The 22390-nt window shown below is 40.6% G+C and overlaps 1 protein-coding gene across 1 annotated transcript in view; it reads left to right on the plus strand.

Annotated features, from left to right (window-relative positions):
- The first annotated feature begins 8063 nt into the window (after positions 1 to 8063).
- FREM1 (FRAS1 related extracellular matrix 1) overlaps positions 8064 to 22390 on the plus strand; it is a 149508-nt gene continuing 135181 nt past the window's right edge. The window contains exons 1-4 of the mRNA XM_040240145.1: positions 8064 to 9004; positions 16591 to 16685; positions 19349 to 19650; positions 21125 to 21321. Of these exons, the coding sequence (XP_040096079.1) occupies positions 8768 to 9004; positions 16591 to 16685; positions 19349 to 19650; positions 21125 to 21321 (831 nt within the window). The 5' untranslated portion in view covers positions 8064 to 8767. The remainder of the gene's footprint in view (positions 9005 to 16590; positions 16686 to 19348; positions 19651 to 21124; positions 21322 to 22390) is intronic.

A 22390-nucleotide genomic window follows, 5' to 3' on the forward strand; every position in this document is an offset into this window, starting at 1 on the left:
GGTCAGATTTGTTGTTCAGTTGTTCAGTCATGTTTGACTCTGAGACCCCATGGACTGCAGCATGCCAGGTTTCCCTGTCCTTCGGTATCTCCCAGAGTTTGTTCAAACTCATGTCCATCAAGTCAGTGATGCCGTCCAACCATCTCATCCTCTGTCGTCCCCTCCTGCTGCCTTCAGTCTCCAGTGCCAAGGTCTTTTCCAGTGAGTCAGCTCTTCGCATCAGGTGGCCAAAGGATTGGAGCTTCAGCTTCAGGGTCAGCTGAGTTTTGAGAAAAGCAAACCTTGTTGTAGACTATGGATTAGGAACACTTTAAAGTAAAAATTAAGAGTGGTCAGTCCTGCTCACTGTTCTTTATCTTCTTTGTTCTCAGGAGAGAAAAGAAAGAAAAACTCGTTCCTCTTTTTTCCTTTTCAATGCAACAGTGTCACTCAGGACTTGATCATCATCCTGTAGTTTGGTGTCTGGGGGAGTGGGGGTGGGACCTGGAACCTACTTTCTTCTCTCAGGAAAGGAAGTGACAACTGTACTAAAAATTGTTAAGAAAAAATGTTAGAAGTCGCAATCTATTTCTTTCTTCTCCAGTATTCTATTCTCCCTTTCTGAGAGAATCCTCTACCCTTGTGGGATCATTGAACAATTAAAACTCCATCAGAGATGATGAGCTTCTTGAAAGAGAAGAAACCAGCTTTGTATTTGTGTTTTCTCAGGACTGTTTTTTTGGGCTTCCCCGGTAGTGCTTTTGGTAAAGAATCCACCTGCCAATGCAGGAGACACAGGGACTCAGGTTTGATCCCTGGGGTCTGGAAGATCCCCTGGAAGAGGAAATGGCACCTCACTCCAGTATTCTTGCCTGGAAAATGCCATGGGCAGAAGAGCCTGGTGGGCTACAGTCAATGGGGTTGCAAAGAGTTGGACACCACTGAGCACAAGGCCTGATTTTGTAGTGGCTCAAAAGCAGCTCTCTGATGGAGGAAATGGAACAAGATTGTGAGGATAGAGTACAGAGCATTTTCCCAGGTTGCCAGAGCCCTGATTCGCCCAGGCTCTGCTGCCTCTGGCGATGACCTCAGGCCAGCTTTAGATTGACTCCTTGTTGCTTATAATCAGGAGCAATTAGACTTCTTTATCTCTCTCAGGGAAGGAAGGTCAAAGCAGGTGGTGGATCTGAAGTCCTTGGTAAAGTTTGTCTAATTCTTAATTTTCTCAACTGTAATGCAAAAGAAGAGAACTGCTTTCTCTGAGTTTAGACAGTTAAGTTTTTCCCTGGGGGCAGTTCTCCTGATTTCCAGTTCATTGTTCCCGGGTGAATCAATTTTTGTCACGTATGATTCAGAATGATTTCAATTGTTCTATGGATAATTATATTCAGCTATGAGTTTGTGTTTTAAACTTTTATCCTTGATTTGTATAAATTACTTTGAAAATTAATATGAGTAAAATCATGGTTTCAAAAATTCTTTGTAAGTAATTCCATGATGGCTTCTATGTTCCTTCTCACTGATGTCTTACAGATTTTAATGTAGAGTACAAGTCAGAAAATCTTCACTGGTTTTCTTAGCATTCTAGTCAAAGATCTCAAAATCTCTCTATGTTTTAGTGAGTGGGAATGGATTGATCATGAGCTGGCCATTTTTTACTCAAAATGCTACTTCTCTATTAGTTTATTTTCTTTCTTAACCACTTTAGGGTACTTGCAGGATCTGAAGCTGTGAGTCATGAGGTAATAACTTCAAGTACAGGGAAGATGAAAGGTTCTGTTGTTTATAGCATTTTTAGTTGGTTGGTAATAACTATCCAGAGTGCTGAGAAGGATATCAGGCTTGTAGGAGCTCTGCAAATTGCACAGCAAGCCAGCAAAACTATGATGTTCCGGGAAACAAACTCACTCAGAAGGACAATGCAGATAGCAAAGTGCAGTTTATTACACCAGCGGGCCCAAGGCAGAGTCTCCTCTTAGCCAAAGACCCCGACCAGCATTTGTGAAAATCTTTTATACCCCATGTGTACATATCTGAACCCACCACTCCAAATTCCTTGAGACTTACATAAACCAAGGAAAATACAATCCCAATAACCCCATCATTCACGTGCTATGTGCTCAAACAGTCAAACAATTAGCCAATAATCAATAAACCCGAGGTTACACTCCGATAGATACAGAAAAATTTATGGCCTGTCTGGAGGAAGGGGTGATTAGTGTATGTTTTCTCTTAGGTGAGGAGTAACCTAGATACGATCTTCAAGGTTCCCCTGTCTGGAAGGGGGTCTTATCCTTCTGTTGCTGTTTCCATAGGCACTAAACACAGACTTCAGAGTCCATTGGAAAGGTGGCCGAGCATGATCAGCATGAACAGGCCTAAGATGGAGTCCAGGCCCTATGAATTCCTTCTTCAATGATAGATTATTGATGATGTTTCTGTGTTGGGCAGATATGGGGAAGGTACTTATATTGTGCAGGTGTCATCGTAAAATTATTCAGAAGAGCAATAGTAAATATGAATCTCTTCAAGGCACATCATTAACATTGCCCATCAAGAATTTCCATCCCAGAGAGAGCCTGAAAGGATAGCTGGGATCCATTCTTTTTCTTGCTATGCACAGATTATCTCAGATACATATGATGATATCTCAGATACATATGATGCCAACATATGATATCAGCATATTTATATCAACATGGAGCATACATTCTCTGCTGATTAAAATGAATGTGTAATTATGAAATAAACTGTTGTTCAGTTGCTAAATTGTGTCTGATTCTTTGTGACCCCATGGACTGTAGCATGCTAGGCTCCACTGTCCTCCAGTATCTCTCATAGTTTGTTCAAATTCACATCCATTGAGTCGGTGACACTATCTAACCAGCTCATCCTCTGTGCCCCTTCTCTTTTTGCCTGCAATATTTCCCAGCATCAGTCTTTCCAATCACTCTCTACCAAATTAAATGTTACTAAATCATTTTCTTCTGTTCAGGAAATTTACTAAGAAAGTTTGAGTAGAGAAACCTTTCTGAAATTTTATAAGGAAGAACTCAGAGCAGGGTGGTTTTCCCACTTTGCAAACATCTTTGCACGTTTTTGTTGGCTTGTACAGGTATCTTTAGAATACATGATTTCCACACAAAGGAAAAAAGGCAAGAGTGCGAAATGGCTTGTAAGAGCATCATTGATTTACAGGGTAACATGAGGCTTGTGAAATACTGAGAAGCAGCTGAACTGTACAAGCAGGCAGACAGAATTTGTTTCTATTGCAGCATCAAATTAAGTCCCTCTGGCGAAAAGTCAGTTAGTTTATAAGAGTCCTTATGGAATCTGGCCACTTCTCTGCTTCCCCTAGCAAAAATGCTCCCAGTCATTCTGCTGACTCTGAGGTTGCCCACTTCAGTGATCAGAGCAAGTGGGGGACAGATGGGTTCTGAGGCTCTGACTTGGCCCTATGACTTGACCCTATGTTGGGGTCAAGAAATGAAGTTCTCAACATGTGTTGTTAGGTTTCCTACTGGGCTGTTGTCCTGTAAATGTTGGCTGCCTCTGGACATTGCAGTGTTGTACCAGAGATAAAACAATACTATCATTTTATTTGGTGGAGATAAAACAAGTTATCATCTCTGAAATCTTGCTTGATTCAGAATCCTAATTTCCTTACTGTTGTTCTATGGGTTTTTGTTGTTGTTGTTGTTGTTGTTATTTACTTTTTTTTTTTTGGCCCTTTTCTTCTCTGTTCATCCAAATCTTTCTCTCTTTCCCTTCCCCTGCCACCTTCTTCAAGTAAAAAATCAGAGCAATACTTTCCATGTAATACCTACATACTTGGTTTTCTCAACACCAAGAGAAAAATATAAGAGCAAAATTGAAATATGAATAATACACAAATATAGCATACTCTTTCTGATCTGTATTGTACCTAATTTGGTAGCCCAGTTGACTGAAGGATGCATTTTGTTTGATTTTTGAACTTAAAAATTATTACTCTTGCACTCTTCATTACCCCCTAATGGTGTTACTTCAGGTTGTTTCTGAAATATTAGGATTCAGTGTTTTACTACTATCTCTGTCTTAGGACTCTGAGGAAGAAAAAGAGAAAATCTGAATGTCAATGGAATATATTTTATTTGACGTATACTGAACTTTATTCTGCTGCCTTCATCCAGGACCAAGTTCTGCCATTCTGTTTTTCTTGAGACAAGCTTTGCTCTCTTATTCCTTTGACATATTTTATAATAATAGTATTACATTTACATGGGGCTTTGTAATGAAGAAAATATTTCCAAATAGACTATTTCATTTGGCCTCTCTGGGACACTGGAAGAGGCAAGATGGATGGCCCCATTTTTGAAAGAGGAAACAGATGTTCATAAAAACCAAGGTTAGGATCCAGATCTTTGGATTCATGTCTACCCTTCCTACATCACTGTGGCAGAAATAGATTTACTTTTCTTTCTCCCTTTTCTCTTCCTGGTAGATGAACATTAGAATCTTGGTTTTTGACATTATTTTCTGATTAAGGATTTACTATGATATAGTTAGAGAATATGGAGAAGGCAATGGCACCCCACTCCAGTACTCTTGCTTGGAAAATCCCATGGACAGAGGAGCCTGGTAGGCTGCAGTCCATGGGGTCGCCAAGAGTCGGACACGACTGAGCAACTTCACTTTCATTTTTCACTTTCATGCATTGGGGAAGGAAATGGCAACTCACTCTAGTGTTCTTGCCTGGAGAATCCCAGGGACAGCGAAGCCTGGTGGGCTGCCATCTATGGGCTCGCACAGAGTTGGACACAACTGAAGTGACTTAGCAGCAGCAGTTAGAGAATGAGTTATTGCCCCATATGCTGTTAGCTAAGAAGTTATAATACTTAGCTGATTAGTGACTAAATGAAATTATTATAATAGAAAACCTTGAAGAATAAGATGATTATTAACTGTAAAAGTTCAGTCACAAATAATGAAATAAACCCCAAATAATAGCGGGTAGCTCAGCTGGTAAAGAATCCACATGCAATGCAGGAGACCCTGGTTCAATTCCTGGGTCAGGAAGTTCCATTAGAGAAGGGATAGGCTACCCACTCTAGTATTCTTGGGCTTCCCTGGTGGCTTAGCTGGTAGAAAATCTGCCTGCAGTGCAGGAGACTTGGGTTCGATCCCTGGATTGGGAAGATCTGCCAAGAAGGGAACAGCTTCCCACTCCAGTATTATGGCCTGGAGAATTCCATGGACTATCCATGGGTTCACAAACAGTTGGACATGACTGAGTGACTTTCACTCACTCACTCACCCAACAGTGGCTTAAACCAGAAAGCAGTTTACATTCCCTGTCAAGTAAAATTCTGAAAGAATAGGCTGGTATGGTGACTTTGCCTTGCAAATGCTCCAAGCACTCACACTCCTTCTGGCTCACTGCTCTGGTAGCCTGAGGTGTGGTTCTGTTTCTTGTGTGCAAGGCAGCCTTTTCAATCTGGGCAACAAAAGGGAGAGAAGCGTAAAGATAAACCCATGAATAAAAAGGAAGCTCTTACCTTCACGAGGGAAGTAAGAATGAACAATATAAATAAGCAAATGTATTATGTTAGGTGGTTATCACTGCTAAGGGAAAGGACCTGGGGATGAGAGCATCATAATTTTAATGAGATAGGTGTGGCCACAGCGTCAAGGTCACATTTGATGGAAAATTTGAAAGGGGTGAGGTAGAAAGAGGGATGTCTAGGGGAAGAATGTTTGTGCCAGAGGAAACCGCAAATGGGAAAGTTGATTTTGGTTTGTTTGGAAAAAAAGCAAAGGTGCCAGTGTGGCTGAAGGGTGAGCAAAGGGAAGACAAACAGGAGATGAGAGAGGTAAGGGGGAAAACAGATTACATGGTAAAGTACCTTACTGGCCATCACAAAGCCTTCAGCTTTCACACTAAGATAAGAAGTCATTGGAGGTCTAGGGCAGAGAAGGGATGTGGTATAAGTAACATCTAATAGGAAGCTTGGCTGCCATGCTGAGAAATGCCTAAAGGGGAGGCAAGAGGAGAAGCAGGGAGGTCCAGTAGGATGCTCTTGCAGTCTAGCGGAATTGCTGGTGGCTTGGACCAGTGTGGTAGCAATGGAAACAGTGAGAAGTATTTGGATTCTTGATATGTTTTGAAAAAAAGTAAACATTAAATTTACATTGCTGTACTAACGCATTACTACAAACAGAGGTTGAAAACAACACAATTGATTATCTCACAGTTTTCACTGGTCAGAGTCCAGGCATGGCTTATCCTGGTTCTCTGCTTCAGGTTGTCATCACACTGAAATCAAGGTGTCCATGGGGGTCCCTTCTTATTTGGAGGCTTGAGTCAAGAAGAACCTTCTCCCAAGCTCATTTAGGTTGTTGAAGGAGTTCGTTGCCTTGTGACAGCAGAACTCCTAGGGGCATGCCTCTTTAAGTTCAGCAGGAGAGCCTCTAGCCCACTGGCTAAGAGAGTCTTAGTCATGAGAATGACATCCCATCACCTTTGTTTTATTCGGTTGGTTGGACATATCATTAGTTCTGGGGAGGGAGGGAACTTCTGTGCACTAGGAGGCTGGAATTATTGGAGGTCACCCTAAGGTCTGTCCACCACAATGAACAAATAGTTTTATTTGTTTATTTACTTAGATGTGTGAGGCAAAGAAGAGAACGAATGAAAACCTGAAGTTGCATTTACTGAGATAAAGAAGACCCAGGGAGGGGAGATCAAGAGCTCAATTTTGGCTACAGCAACAGAAACAAAATACTGAGCTGGCTGTTACACATCCACAGTTTGCTGTTTCCTTTTCCAGGGGATCTTCTTGACCCAGAGATCAAACCTGTGTCTCTTAGGTCTCCTGCATTGGCAGGCAGGTTCTTTACCACTAGCACCCCTTTGGGTGTGTTCACATGCACCCACAGGGAGATATCAAATAGTTGCATGTATGATCTAGAATTAAGGGAGAAGGTGAGAGATATGAATGTAGGACTCATTAGCCACGTTTAAAATAAGTGGTATTTAAAGCCAAGGAATGAGGTTGCTAGGGAATTGAGAGTAGACAGAAAACAGGACTAGACCTGGAGGTCCCCAACATGAAAAAGCCAGAGAGTCTATGGAGAAGCAGGAAAGAAGGGAGATGAAAAGGAAGAAGAGTGTCTGAGAGTATAGAGTCCTTGTAGAATCGTTTTTAGGTTGATTTAATTCATTTCAATCTCAGAAAGCCAAGTTTTTTTTTTTCTTTTATCTTTCACTTTGGGGAGACACCTACCCACCCTGCTAGCTCTTTCTCTCTGAATGCACTGCTTTTTAGAATGCCCTTAGATGTCAGAGGTTAATGGAAACAAGTTGTGAAAGTTCAACAAACAGTTTGCATTCTTGCCCAAACAAGCCAACCTAATTCAGCTTGAGAGTGTACAACATGGTCAGTGGGAGGGTGGTACTGTTCTATTTGGGGACTGACCAAATAGAAAACAGGCTGCTCTGTGAAACATGGTGTCAGGTGACACAGATCAGGCACTACCTCAAAAGCAAAGGCTTAAAACAATGACAACAGAATGAGCCTTCCGTTAATGTCCTAGAAGTGGACAGGACAGGCCTTTCTGTCTATACCTTCTGACATTTATTTCCGTGTACAGAAATCATTAAAAGTAGTAAAGAGTAAGACCTTTCTATGGGCATAATGAACTATCCTTTGTTCACCTAATCATATATTGGAGTTCAAGATATGTTTCAATACCATTTACTTTGGGTTAAAATCATTTCTGTTCTTACAGGACACAGAGAAAAAAAAATCATGAAATTCTAAGAGGTTAAAATAGAAAAGAGGACTCCACTTGTGCAAATTCAGTACTTTCTATGTAATTAGCATTGTAGATGATGTATAAATGCATGTACATCTGCCGTGTCATTAGCTGTGTATGTTGAAGCTATGTTACTCAATTCCTAGTGCTTGTTACACCTAACAAAACCCCGAATGTTCACTTAGAAAAAAATATCTTTTCGCCAATTTCCACTCAAGCATTTCTTAGGTGTCTTCATTGCCTGGCAAAGTGTGCACAGGTGACAAATTATTAAGCCTTTTTTTAAAAAGTGGGTAGCACTGATTCAGAAATAATCATGTTTCAAACAGTGGGCAATTAATTCTATCAGCTCTCTTGCACAAATTTGGTTATAGTCCTCATCTATCAAGTGAGGAAACAGAAGCAGAGTTTGACAACTTTTTCTGAAAGCAGGGGGAGCAAATGCTGCCCTTGGCAGTGAGGCAGGCTGGCTCCTGTAAGACCACACAGCTGACATCCTGGTGGGGACCCGCGGAGTCCAGAAGCAGGAGTTACCGCCGGGGAGTGAAATGACTGCATTGCTTTTCACATGGGCCTGGAGGTCAAGTTAGTTTATTTGTTTTTAATTTAGCTGAAATCATAGGCTGGTTGAAAGATTCCTTTGACGGTGGGGGTCTTTTGAATGAGTCACATAAACTTTTGGTTTCTCTCTCACTTTCCTCCAACCCCTTGCCCCCTTTGCAGGATTAAAAAAGCACTTGGGAGGTATACATTAATCTTGCTGGTGTTGTCAGAAGTGATCAGCGAGTTTTATTAAAAGCTCTGGGACTGCCTGAAAGACCTCCTTGTCTGAGTTTGAAATGAAAGGGACATGTTAAGATCTTGGGGCACATTGTAGGACCCTTCTCCCTGCCCCTTGGACTATGAGCTGACACCCCTGAAGGAAGCTGAGAAGCCCCCCTTTGTTGGAGGGATTTTCCTGGTGAACGGAAACGACTTGGCCCCTGTCGGCATGAGCTCTCCGTGCTGGGGTGGGCTTGGTGCCCTGCTCCTGTTGCTGCTGCTCCCAGGCTGGGCCAGCCCCACCTTTGTCCGTGTTAACCAAGGGGTCAGGGTGATGAAGGGCAGTTCCGCCTTCCTGTCTCAAGATGACCTGAAGTTCACCATCCCCAAAGAGAAAGATGCCTGCAAAGTGGAAGTCGTGATGAATGAGCCAATAACCCAGAGGGTTGGGAAACTTACTCCACAGGTAGGTCATATCTGAGATTTGCTATTTAGTAGTGTGTGTATGAATCTGAGTATGTGAGAATGTAAGGGGGAGAGGGCGGAGAGGCGAGAGAGAGAAAGATAAAAGGTCTTCCTTCAAGCTACCAGAGGTGAGTGCTGTTAAGAAGTTCAGATTTGAAATAATGAGTTGCAGTTGATGGGCATAATACTGAGTTGTTTTTTCTATGCAAGGTGAAACATGTTAAAATTTTTTTGAGGTATAATTGACATACAACATTAGTTTCAGGTGTACCAGATAATGATTTGATATTGGTCAAAACTATTTTTGAATGTTCTTGGCTGACTGTGAATTACAAAACCAAGAGGAGTTACTCCTGTTTATGTTAACACCTGTGGTGGAAGGCTGGTTCAAACTTATGGATGGATGGATTTTTAAATGAAAAATACACAAATTGACAAATCTTTCCAATTTATCCTCTCTATTGAAGATAATGAATGTAAATCTTACTAAGGTGAGGGAATCAAATACCACTCATTTTAGGTACATCAGCACTCTCTGAGAAACTTAGGGGCGAAACAGAGGAAAATGGGGACAGAGGGATAGAAAATGAAAACAAGGCCAGCCTTCCAAGGGTTGGAGTGGGCAGTCTCCTGTGTAGTGTGATATGGTCAATCTCTATGGGACTATTACTGCCCCAGATTATCTCACCCTGGCCAGTCAAGGTGTCTTTGGATAAGATGTCAGGGTTCCAGGACAATTTTAGGAACACTTGTACTGCAGAATAGCAAAAATAAAACATGAAGACATTTTTATCTATTACCATCACTCAAACATTCCCTTGAATAATGGAAGAGATCTGGAAAAGAGATATGAAGATACTTTAAATAGTCACTGTTCTTCAAAAATGTCCACATATATTTTTTTTCTGTTTAATCATGGTCTTGGAGACCTTGTCATTTAAGGGTATTCTGTGCTGAATCCTTTTGAAGGGTAAAGAGTTATCCTCTAATTCACTGGGTTTAGGAAAGCCCCAATTATCAAATATTTGTTTAAAGTAAAATTTTTTCTCTATACACAGTAGAATATCAGTTCTGATCTTATTACTTGTTCTTACTGTGGTTTAACTTTCCTCTCAATGCACACAGTTTTGAGAATATTCAACACTGGATGTGACTACTTCTTCTGGCAAAATGCATCATTTCTGTTTGCTGAACTGTGAGCATTAATGTTCTTTCTATTTAGCTAAAAATAAAAAATCCATCAGCTTATTCAAAAGTGATAATAGATGTTGTAAAGAAGAACTAAAGAGACAGAGATAGGGGACTTCTTTGGTGGCCCAGTGGTTAAGACTTTGCTTCCAGTGCAGAGTGTGGGTTTGACTGATGAAAGAAATCAAAGATGACAGAAATAGATGGAGAAATATACCATGTTCATGGATCAGCAGAATTAATATAGTGAAAATGAGGATACTACCCAAAGCAATCTATAGATTCAATGCAATCCCTATCAAGCTACCAATGGTATTTTTCAGAGAACTAGAGCAAATAATTTCACAATTTGTATGGAAATACAAAAAACCTTGAATAGTCAAAGCAATCTTGAGAAAGAAGAATGGAACTGGAGGAATCAACCTGCCTGACTTCAGACTATACTACAAAGCCACAGTCATCAAGACAGTATGGTACTGGCACAAAGACAGAAATATAGATCAATGGAACAAATTAGAAAGCCCAGAGATAAATCCACACATCTATGGACACCTTATCTTTGACAAAGGAGGCAAGAATATACAATGGAGAAAAGACAATCTCTTTAACAAGTGGTGCTGGGAAAACTGGTCAACCACTTGGAAAAGAATGAAACTAGAACACTTTCTAACACCATACACAAAAATAAACTCAAAATGGACTAAAGATCGAAATGTAAGACCAGAAACTGTAAAACTCCTAGAGGAAAAACAGGCAAAACACTGTCTGACATAAATCACAGCAGGATCCTCTATGACCCACCTCTCAGATTAATGGAAATAAAAGCAAAAAGAAACAAATGGGACCTAATTAAACTTAAAAGCTTTTGCACAATGAAGGAAACTATAAGCAAGGTGAAAAGACAGCCTTCAGAGTGGGAGAAAATAATAGCAAATGAAGCAACTGACAAAGAATTAATCTCGAAAATATACAAGCAGCTCTTGCAACTCAATTCCAGAAAAATAGATGACCCAATCAAAAAATGGCCTAAGAACTAAACCAACATTTCTCCAAAGAAGACATACAGATGGCTAACAAACATGAAAAGATGCTCAGCATCACTCATTATCAGAGAAATGCAAATCAAAACCACAATGAGGTACCATTTCACGCTGGTCAGAATGGCTGCTATCAAAAAGTCTACAAACAATAAATGCTGGAGAGGGTGTAGAGAAAAGGGAACCCTCTTATACTGTTGGTGGGAATGCAAACTAGTACAGCCACTATGGAGAACAGTATGGAGATTCCTTAAAAAACTGGAAATAGAACTGCCATACAACCCAGCAATCCCACTGCTGGGCATACACACCAAGGAAACCAGAACTGAAAGAGACACGTGTACCCCAATGTTCATCGCAGCTGCTGCTGCTGCTGCTAAGTCACTTCAGTCATGTCCAACTCTGTGTGACCCCATAGATGGCAGCCCACCAGGCTCCCTCGTCCCTGGGATTCTCCAGGCAAGAACACTGGAGTGGGTTGCCACTTCCTTCTCCAATGCATGAAAGTGAAATGTGAAAGTGAAGTCGCTCAGTTGTGTCCGACTCTTAGTGACCCCATGGACTGCAGCCTACCAGGCTCCTCTGCCCATGGGATTTTCCAGGCAAGAGTACTGGAGTGGGGTGCCATTGTGTTTACAATAGCCAAGACATGGAAGCAACCTAGATGTCCATCAGCAGATGAATGGATAAGAAAGCTGTGGTACATATACACAATGGAATATTACTTAGCCATTAAAAAGAATGCATTTGAATCAGTTCTAATGAGGTGGATGAAACTGGAGCCTATTATACAGAGTGAAGTAAGTCAGAAATAAAAACACCAATACAGTATATTAACGCATATATATGGAATTTAGAAAGATGGTAATGATGACCCAAATGCAAGACAGCCAAAGAGACACAGATATGAAGAACAGATATGAAGAACAGTCTTTTGGACTCTGTGGGAGAGGGCGACAGCAGGATGATATGGGAGAATGGCATTGAAACATGTAAATTATCACATGTGAAATGAATCGACAGTCCAGGTTCGATGCATGATACAGGGTGCTCAGGGCTGGTGCACTGGGATGACCCTGAGGGATGGGATGGGGAGGTAGGAGGGAGGGGACTTAAGGGTGGGGAACACATGTACACCCATGGCTGATTCATGTCAATGTATAGCAAAAACCACTACAATATTGTAAAGTAATTAGCCAATTAAAATAAATAAATAAAAAATTTTAAAAAAGGAGTGTGGGTTTGATTTCCAGTCAGTGATCTAAGAGCCCACATTGTATATGCCCAAAAAACTAGAACATAAAAAGCAGAAGCAATATTGCAACAAATTCAATAAAGGCTTTAAAAATGGTCCACATTCACCCCAAAAAAATCTTAAAAAAAAACCTGATACATACTAGCTAAAACTGACATCTCTAGATATTCCACTTACCTCCCTATGGTTATATCTGATTCTGAAACACATCAGAATTCTATGGAGAGCTTTCGTGTTGGGAGTATTGCTTATGATATTGTAACTAAATGTCTCCTTCCTGTTTCCCATGAGCTTTTTCTTTTATCAGTCAGTGTTCAGATGGGCATCTAAACAGTGTTAGTTTGTGCTAATGGCCCCAGGTCACACTTGTATTCCCAAGTGTGTAGTAATTGCAACATCTCCCCACTTTCTCCCAACATATAACTTCTGCTGGAAGGTGTATTTGATTGAGGTCTATAAGTTAGGGGGAAGGTAGGCTCGTGCCTGGAGCCCTGATGCAGTAAATGTGATAAGTTGCTGAACATGAATAGGCTCAATAGCAGGCAGTGGAGCCCTCACTACAGGCACTGGGGTCAAAAACAAAACCTTGGGGTTTTGGGGGACAGCAAATAGGACCCTAATCCTACATGACCGGGGTCCCTGATAGAGCAGGGACTCAGGGCTATATGGAAGAAAGTGGATGCCTCATAGAGACTGATAATTTGATAATGGTTCCAATAAATATATATATTTTAAAGTTGTTCAACATTTATTTAGAAGTAAAGCTGACTATTTTGTGAGGGAAGAAGAGAGGTACACTCAATTCCCCCTGTAGTGCAGAGATATTAAGCTCTGGCCTCAAGCATGCAAAAACAACCCCCTATTATTCCCCAGATTCTCCCTCCTTAGAAAGCATTTTGGGGAGAATCTACTGTGACTTAAACCTTTGTGGCTATCCTGTCCCTCTCTCCATTCCAAATAGCCTATGACTTCTAAACACATATAGCACTTTCTATGAGAATAATGAAAAAGTCATAATTTTTGGTGAAATTTTAATGGTGCTCATCACTTGGCCAGTTCTGAGGCCCTGGAGAGCAAAAAGGGATCCATGTGACCAGAAGTAAGCAAAACACTTACTTGGTCACAAGAACCAAGGATTGTAGGAGATCTCTGAGTCATCTCCTCTTCAAACTTTCTCTGATTTTAGGGCAAAAATCCATTACTAGAAAGACGATGTGGAACAAAAACAACATACCTGTCTGGTTTAGGAAAGTCAGCATTGCAAGGCAAAGGAACAGGGCTCCATACATCCCCAGAGGGTCCCCTAGTGTGCTGTGGCTCATTAAAGGATCATGCCTCAGCGTATGCATACCCAGAGGTACCTCTGACATCTCAAACGAATTTTTCTCATCTAAGAATCCACCTGCCAATGCAGGACTGAAGACTCAAGAGATGTAGGTTTGATCCTTGGATCAGGAAGATTCCCTGGAGTAGGAGATGGCAACTCACTTCAGTATTCTTAACCTGGAAAATTCCATGGACAGAGGAGCCTGGTGGGCTATAGTCCATGGGATCACAAAGACTCAGACACGATTGAACATGCACACACGAAGTAAATATACTTATTTTCTTAAAATGTGGAGTTTCATTACCTTCTGGACAAATATTAGAGCTTTGTACTATCAAGAAATTTGTCTATCTGGAAAAACTTTCTCAGATCACCAGGTGATCTTCCTATTTTCTTATTGTGATAATTTGAACAAAACCAAAATTCCTAAGTGAAAAGTGTTTTTTTTTTGAGGAATATGTCCCTGTTTTTAATCCTGGCAGATGCAGTTCTCTCTAGGGATTTATGTCTTACGGAGCTTTTGAAATTAAGCATAACCATGTGCATGCATGCGTGCAAGTGCACGCACACACACACAATGTATGCATTACTCTTCAATAGAGCTTACTAGTAAGGTGAAAGCAAGCTTATGCGGGCCCATTCCTAGTGAGATGACTGTATTAACAACACCCTGCTGTGTAATGAACAGTTTCATGTGATTTGCACAGAAAATGTTTTGTTTAACATCTGTTCAATTAGTGTTTTCATTTCATTACTGAAGTTTGTCTTAGGACCAACAGGTTCATTTTCCTATTGGATATTTGGAAAGGAATTCAGTTGGCGCATACCAGTACCTTCTGTCTAGATAACCCTCTTGATATAGTCAATTAGAGAAGGTCGATGGCGATATGTTTTCCTCATGTCTTAGGACAAGACTTACCCCCACACAGCATTCCTCACACCTGTCCCAAAGCAAGAAATTTCCTGGGTGGAAAAGCACCACAGTTTAGTGCTGAGCTTGCTCTTTTGAATAGGAACTATAGCGGGAAGAAAATATCTCTCGTTTGAACCAGTTTACTGTCATTAAAGTGAGTAATGAGTTAGGAATGTGTGACAATTTAATTATAAATTGTAATTGAAAAGCAGTTGGAGTGGAAAAAAACAAAGCTAGACAGTAATTAGAAAAGGATTTAACTCTCCTTTGTTTTGGTTAGTAAATTTATGGACAATTATGGTTGTCGCCTTTTATAAAAGGAAAACATATCATGAAACATAAAACAGATGTTTCTTTTAACAAAGCAGATTGTCTCTTTATTACCATGACTATTTGTCAATGATATGGGGAAGGTCTTTCCTTTATCTCCTTCCTTGTTGTCAATTAAAAAGAGGAAGCGAAGATGTGTGTAGAACAGGAATGCAAATAAATGATCTCCTCTTCTACAGACGTCTTTGCTTCCTTTTTCTGACAGTAAGGAGGGAGATAAAGAAGAGACCTTCTGCCTAGAGTAGAGTCAGAAAGGATTATGTTTTCTGTAAATGTGTGAGGCTGTACTTAGGCACAGGCTAAGTAGCATGAACTCAGCAGTGATGACATGTAAATACCTTGAGTATTTCTTAGTACTCTACCAAGTCAGACTGTACAGAATGAGTGTTATGGTGTGATTGGAAGAGAAAATTCTTTTAAAAAATATGACCCCAGAATATAACAATTGGCAATTTCCTTAATAGTTCTGAGTTAGGTGGTACAGTTAATTATAATTCTGCTCAAAGAGAGAAAATTGCCTTGATGTTGCTGTTTGTCACATGAATCATTTCTGTTATTACGTAACTAGTAACCACAGTCTTTTGCAAGTAAATGAGAAACCACTGTGGGTCTTGTTTGGCTTTGATCAAACACAATAGTGTCCATAGTAAGCAGCTTCATCTTTAAATATAAAGACACTATTTGGAAAGGAAAGCAATAAAAGGAGAATAAAAAATACACACAGAGCTAATATAGCATGTTGGTATGTGGGGTAAGACGTGTCTTTCCCTGTGTACATACAGGTATACTTCCTTAGTTGCTATAAACCCCTGAAAGGTATTGGCAAATAATGTTTTAAAAAATGGAACCATATTTTAAATATACTATAAAAAGATAATTATTTAGAGATCATCACTGCTTAATTTATCTGCTTCAGTTCAGTTCAGTTCAGTCGCTCAGTCATGTCCGACTCTTTGCGACCCCATGAATTGCAGCACGCCAGGCCTCCCTGTCCATCACCAACTCTCGGAGTTCACTCAGACTCATGTCCATTGAGTCAGTGATGCCATCCAGCCATCTCTTCCTCTGTCGTCCCCTTCTCCTCCTGCCCCCAATCCCTCCCAGCATCAGAGTCTTTTCCAATGAGACAACTCTTCGCATGAGGTGGCCAAAGTACTGGAGTTTCAGCTTTAACATCAGTCCTTCCAAAGAACCAGACTTTCATAATTTAGATATTCTCAAAACAGACAACAGCTATATAAGCAGGATGGTCATGGACATGGGGCTGCGTAGGGGTGTTGGTGGTTAAAACACTCACATATAGGGAATTCTCTGGTGGTCTAGTGGTTAGGACTCTGCTTCCACTGCTAGGGGTATAGGTTCTATCCCTGTTCAGGGAATTAAGATCCAGAGAATTAAGATCCTACACAACAAAACATACATATACATACATAATGCTAAGAGAACATAATTTCTCCAGGCCATACTTTACTGCTGGAAAAACTAAAAAGTGTACCAATGATTTTCACATATATATCCCTTTCTTCTCATGAACTAGGTCTTTGACTGCCATTTCCTTCCCAATGAAGTAAAATATACTCATAATGGTTGCCCAATTCTTGATGAAGACACAGTGAAGCTTAGACTTTACAGGTAAGTGGCACAGGAGCGTTCTTCATTCTTTGTCAGTTAACCATTCTGTATGCTTCTGTTTCTTTGGATAAGTATTGCTATGGTGGGAGTTACTAGATTTCAAACAAGTAAGTAATTAGTAGTAGGAACTGGAGACCTGAATGGATGAGGCAAGAATTGTAGCAACCTTTCAGTTACTTTTATTTATATCCTCTTCCTTGGGGTTTTTCTGTGGCAAATTATTAGCCTTCTCCTGTTTCCCTTTAGAGTTCTTGTACAGGTATCTCTGATCATTCAACTCTCCATTTACGATTAAAAATGGAGATTACAACCTACAAATTTTTAATGAGAATTAGGAAGAAAATATATTCCAAAAGTGAATGAAATTCTTCATTTTGATTATCAACTGCTCAGTTTTAAGAAGTGCAATATCTTCTATTTTTAAACATATTATATTTTAAAAAGGTTTAAAACGATCAGTTATAGAGTTGGACAAAGTGATCATATAACCCAGCGGTTCTGCTCCTAGATACATAAATGTACAAGAGAAATTAAAACATATGTTCACACAAAAATTTACACAAATGTTCACTGTAGCATTTTTTGTACATGTCAAAAAGTTGAAATAGTCAGTCTGATGAATGAGTAAACAAGATGTGGTATATTTATAGTGAAATATTATTCAGCCACAAAAGGGATGAAGTACTGTTACATGCTATAACACAGATGAGCCTTGAAAATATTATGCTAAGTGAAAGAAGTCAGACATAAAACATTACACATTGTATAATTTCACTTATATGATATGTTCAGTAAAAGCAAATTCAGAAAGGCAGAAAGTAGATTGCAGTTGCCAGCTTTTGGGGGTGGGGTGAATGGGGAGTGACTGCTCATGGGTGTAGATTTTTATGGGGGGAGGTGATAAAAGTGTTCTGGAATTAGAGAGCAGGATGGTTGCATAGCCTTCTGAAAATACTAGAAACACTGAGTTGTAAACTTTAAAAAGGTAAATTTTAGAATTATGTGAATTATATCTAAATGAAAAGTTAATTTAAAAATTAAGCTCATGAAAAGTCAGTGTAGGTGGAGTAGGCCTTATATAGTTTTGTACTTGGCTTTTGTCACTTTTAAGAGTATTTGACTAAAATACAGCAGCATGAATTTGCCTTAAGTACTAGAGGAATACTAGTCTAGAGTTTTGTAGCAGGCAGTGAATTATCCTGATCACCCATCATAGGTCAGGCTCATGCTAGGTAGGCTTAGGAAACAAAAGAATGAGGATACATGGGCTGGTTTTCAGGACCTGATGCAAAAGATGGCTAGATAATTGTGATGCAGAATGACAAGCCAGAAGAGGGGCATGAAGCAAATGCCGTGCTCAGAAAATGAGATGGCACCCAAGGATTCCTTGGGAACTAGGCAATCAGCATATAGGGCTGTTTGGTCTTCCTAAGACATTAAAGTTAACAAAACTAATTAGCTTCAGAGAGCTTGCTGATGAATTCTGGCTGTTCCCATTTCTTTGAGTTTCTAAAGGATGAGGCGGGAGGAGCAGCACAGATGAAGTACAGTTAGAGGACCTGTCAATGTTCTTGGTCTTGAGGATTTAAAGTAGAACATTCAGAGGAGTTGGAGGCATAAAAGCAGAGAGCATGTTTATTGCCCTCTTACCTCATCTCTAGCCCTTTTGGTAAGCTACTTGACCTCTCTAAGCCTCAGTTTCCTCATCTGTAAAATGGAGTCAACAACACTACCATAGATTCCTGTGAAGACTGAATGATAAACTCTTTGTAAGGAGTCTACCATGTGCCTGGGCCATTATGAAAGCACATCAATGGAGAACCTATTATTGATGCACGACCATCACTTTAATTTCCTCCCTTCAATAAAGAATGACAGCCCATCAATTTGCTGTATAACTCAGGGAACTCAAAGCAGGACTCTGTAACAACCTAGAAGGGTGGGATGGGGATGAAGCTGGGGGAGATGTTCAAGAGGGAAGGGATCTAGGTATGCCTATGGCTGATTCATGTTGATGTTTGGCAGAAACTAACACAGTACTGTAAAGCAATTATCCTTCAGTTAAAAATAAATAAATTTCATCAGAAGAAGAATGACAATCCATCCCTATTAGGTTCTGCAAATATCCAGAGAGTGTAGTTCCTAAGGGAATGAAGAGAATAGAGGTTACAGTCACTGATCACCCTTTACATGCCACCCACTGAGCTGAGCTTTCCCCAGCTAGATTGCAAATAACCACTCTTGCAGTGGCATTTGTGAAAAGCAAAAAGGGCTTGATGCTTCAGAAACCCCTCACCCCTTCACTCCTGAATTAAAATCAGTGCATAAACTAGATATGCAGGATACTGTGAAACTGCACACATGCTAGAGATGAGACTGAGCTCAGAGCAGTCATTAAATACCCATATTTATGATAGATTTGAGAGAAGGTGTTAAAAGGAGGGTCATTGGAAAGGGAACTAACAGAAAAAGGAGTTGACACCAATTTAAGGAGAAGGGAAAAGAACAGGGAGGTGGGGTGTAGAGTATAAAGTAAAATCCAAACTCTCCCTGATACACAGATAGTGTGAAAGACAATCTTTAAGCTTCAAGCCAACTTAGTGCCCAAGTACCAGAAGAATCTGTGCACCAATAATGTTGCCTTTGCTCTGTTCTGCCCTCAGGTTTACGGAGACAGACACTTTCACGGAAACCTTTACCCTGCGGGTCTACCTCCTGGAACCAGACTGTAACATCATCCGCGTGAGTGATGACGCACTGGAGGTGTCTGGGTTCTACGGCCTGTCCCGAGTCATTGATAAGAACCTGCTCAGATTTGATTACGACAGGATGGCCAGCCTGGAATGCACAGTCAGACTGGACCCTGTGGGAACTCAGCTGCCAGCCCACGGCCAGTTGGTTCTGGTGGAGCCCCAGCTGGAAGAACCTCGTGGAGATCAGCCACATAGTTTCTTCCCTGAGTCTCGTATGATATGTTTTAATACTTATCTGGATGTTACTAAATCTGCCAGGTCTTAAATGGTCATCGTCCACCGTGACAAGGAGTTTTACTTAATAGAATTTGTAGCTGGTTGAAAACATAGATTAGTGGCTAAGAGTGCAGACTTTGGAAACAGAAAAACTTGGGCTTGAAAAGTGCCTGTGCTATTTACTTCCTGTGTGGTGTTAGGTCAGTTTCTTAACCTAAGTCTCTGAAAAATGGTCAAGGATAGTGGCTCTTCCATAGGGTTGTATAAAGGTGAGAGTGAGTGAGATCACACACACACACAAAGCAATTCACACAGTGTCTGGCTCATAGCAAGTGCTCAGTAACTGTCAGCTGTTATTATTAATAGTAAATAGCAATAGCAGTGATAGCCAGAGTAGCTGGGGAATTTATTAGGTGTTATTAGACTTGAAGCAGGTTTGGGGTAAAGCTGGTAGGCAGGAGATATGGTTTAAATCAGGAAGAGTTGATGGATAATGTTCCTCTTGTTATTCATTTAATTATCATATTTTGGGCACTTCCTAGATTCACAATAGTGTTCTAGACACTGTGGAAAGACCAAGAAATATAAGGGAAAATCATGGTCGTAGTCATACCTGGAATTTGGACAGTATGATGGATAATGTTCCTTTTGTTATTCATTTAATTATCACATTTTGGGCCCCTCTTAGATGCATAATAGTGTTCTAGGCACTGTGTAAATATAAGGGAAAATCATGGTTGTAGTCATACCTGGAATTTGGACAGTAAGTTATAGCTAAAGACATGTTTGCACACATGTCATCTCGTGTAGTCTGCAGCCTTCCGGGTAAGAATAGAATACCCAGTCTTTACATCAGGGAAGTGTGCAGAAGGCCACTAACAAAAGTGGCCTGTGCGTATCACAGACGGTGCAAGAGTGAATAATACAGTTGGCAGAGACAAAAAGACTGTACTGGAGAGATGACTGCAGTTTTTAGTGGAGGAGATTAAGCTGGTTCAGGTGGTCAATGAATATTTGAAGAACGGTTTAGTGAAAAGACAAAGCGGACCTGGAAAATAGGCAGAATTCAGATGTGTTTAAGTGGGGAGTGAATTTCCCCACTTAGCAGAGATCGCATGGTGGCGCTATGGAAGTGGATGCTGAAAATACAGACAAGAGCAGGACTGTAGAAGGCCGACAGTGAGCCTATTTGTCAGGATGGTCCGCCACCAGAAAATGCATTTTATGTTTTTTCTCTCAAGCACTTTTGGTGGGTAAGGACCTTGTTAGATAATCGGTCGATTGTTTTTACAGTAAGGAAATGGCAGGTTTTCAGAATAATGACAACCCACTCAGTGAACGATTGGCGGGTACACATGAGTGTTCTTTGGTCAGTGAGAGGGAATAAGTGTCTGTGGAAGGGAGGATAGGTTTTTAAAGGTAATCACTAGGATACAAGTGCCTCTCTTAATTCCCTGCTATACATTCTAGAATTGGGGACAGAACTGAAGTGTCCAGGTGGCAGGTGTACCCTGGGACTGAAGAAAGTCGGAAGTCTCAAAGTGAGCTGTGAGGAGTTCCTGCTGATGGGGCTTCGATACCAACACCTGAGTTCCCCTTCTCCCAACATTGATTACTTCTCCATCCAACTGGACCTCACAGATAGCAGGAGTAAAATCACATACAAGGTAGAGTCTATGGGCTTATGTGTCTGGGTCCCCAGCTAAGAGCTGGTTCTCTGGGGACACTTGTGCTGGCTCCCATGTCAGCAAGGGTTCCTGTATGGTTGTGGGTGGAACAGCCTAATGACTCACTGGAACTGCAGGCTTGTTCTGCCAGTAAGTGCTTAAAACAGGATTGGTTTTGCACATAATATCCATGTATAATTTCCCTTTGCTGGCAATTTTGTAGCTCTACCATTGCAACTTAGAAAGAACCAGAATCAGGTTACATGCTAACCTTTCTCTCCCTTTCCCTTCAATATTCTTCAGTTTCTCATTTTTGCTTTTGTAACTCCTACTCTTTGATGCCTCATTTACTCCTTTATTAGACCCTCTTTTCATCTGTTGGAGGAAATCAAAGGGTCCACACACCCATTCAACAAGGCCATAGGAAACTGGGAGAGAGGGAGTCCTGGTCCCACTGTTAGGGCTGTAGCAGGGCCATCTCTGTCTTCCAGTCTCTTTTAAATTCTCCTTGCCTTTCTTCCTCTTGATCTCTTCTTATTGAAATGATGACAGAAAGTGAAGTCAATCTAAGTGAAAGATTGGCATGCTTCTCTACTAACTCAGGTACTCTGTAATGTGTTTATTTGGGAAGCTGAAATGACTATGAACTTGCTGAAACAGTTTAGATTTTGTGCTGATTTAAGATGATCTGAGATGACATTTGTAAAAGACCTCCGTCTTTCAGTCTCACTTCTTCCTATGATTTCTCCTAACAGACCCAGTTGAATGTTGAACATTATTATCACAGGAATTAATAAAACAAAGAATGATAAAGAAATGATTAAACAGGGTTGTAGTATTTTATAATTGAGAACTGGAAAAATTGTGAGGTGGTCTGGTCAAATTGATCAGGTAAATCACTTGGGGAAGTGAGATTTAAGAAGAGATTTAAGTCTGACATTAATAGTTAGCTTGCCCCTGGGCCTGGGTTGCCTGGGTTCAAATGTTTACTTAACTAGCTGTGTGATTTTGTACTTTATGCCTCATTTTTAAGATCTTGCAATGGGCATAGTAGTACTTCTTATTGAGA

This window comes from Oryx dammah, unplaced genomic scaffold (assembly GCF_014754425.2).
Source record: "Oryx dammah isolate SB20612 unplaced genomic scaffold, SCBI_Odam_1.1 HiC_scaffold_1, whole genome shotgun sequence".
Classification (NCBI taxonomy): domain Eukaryota; kingdom Metazoa; phylum Chordata; class Mammalia; order Artiodactyla; family Bovidae; genus Oryx; species Oryx dammah.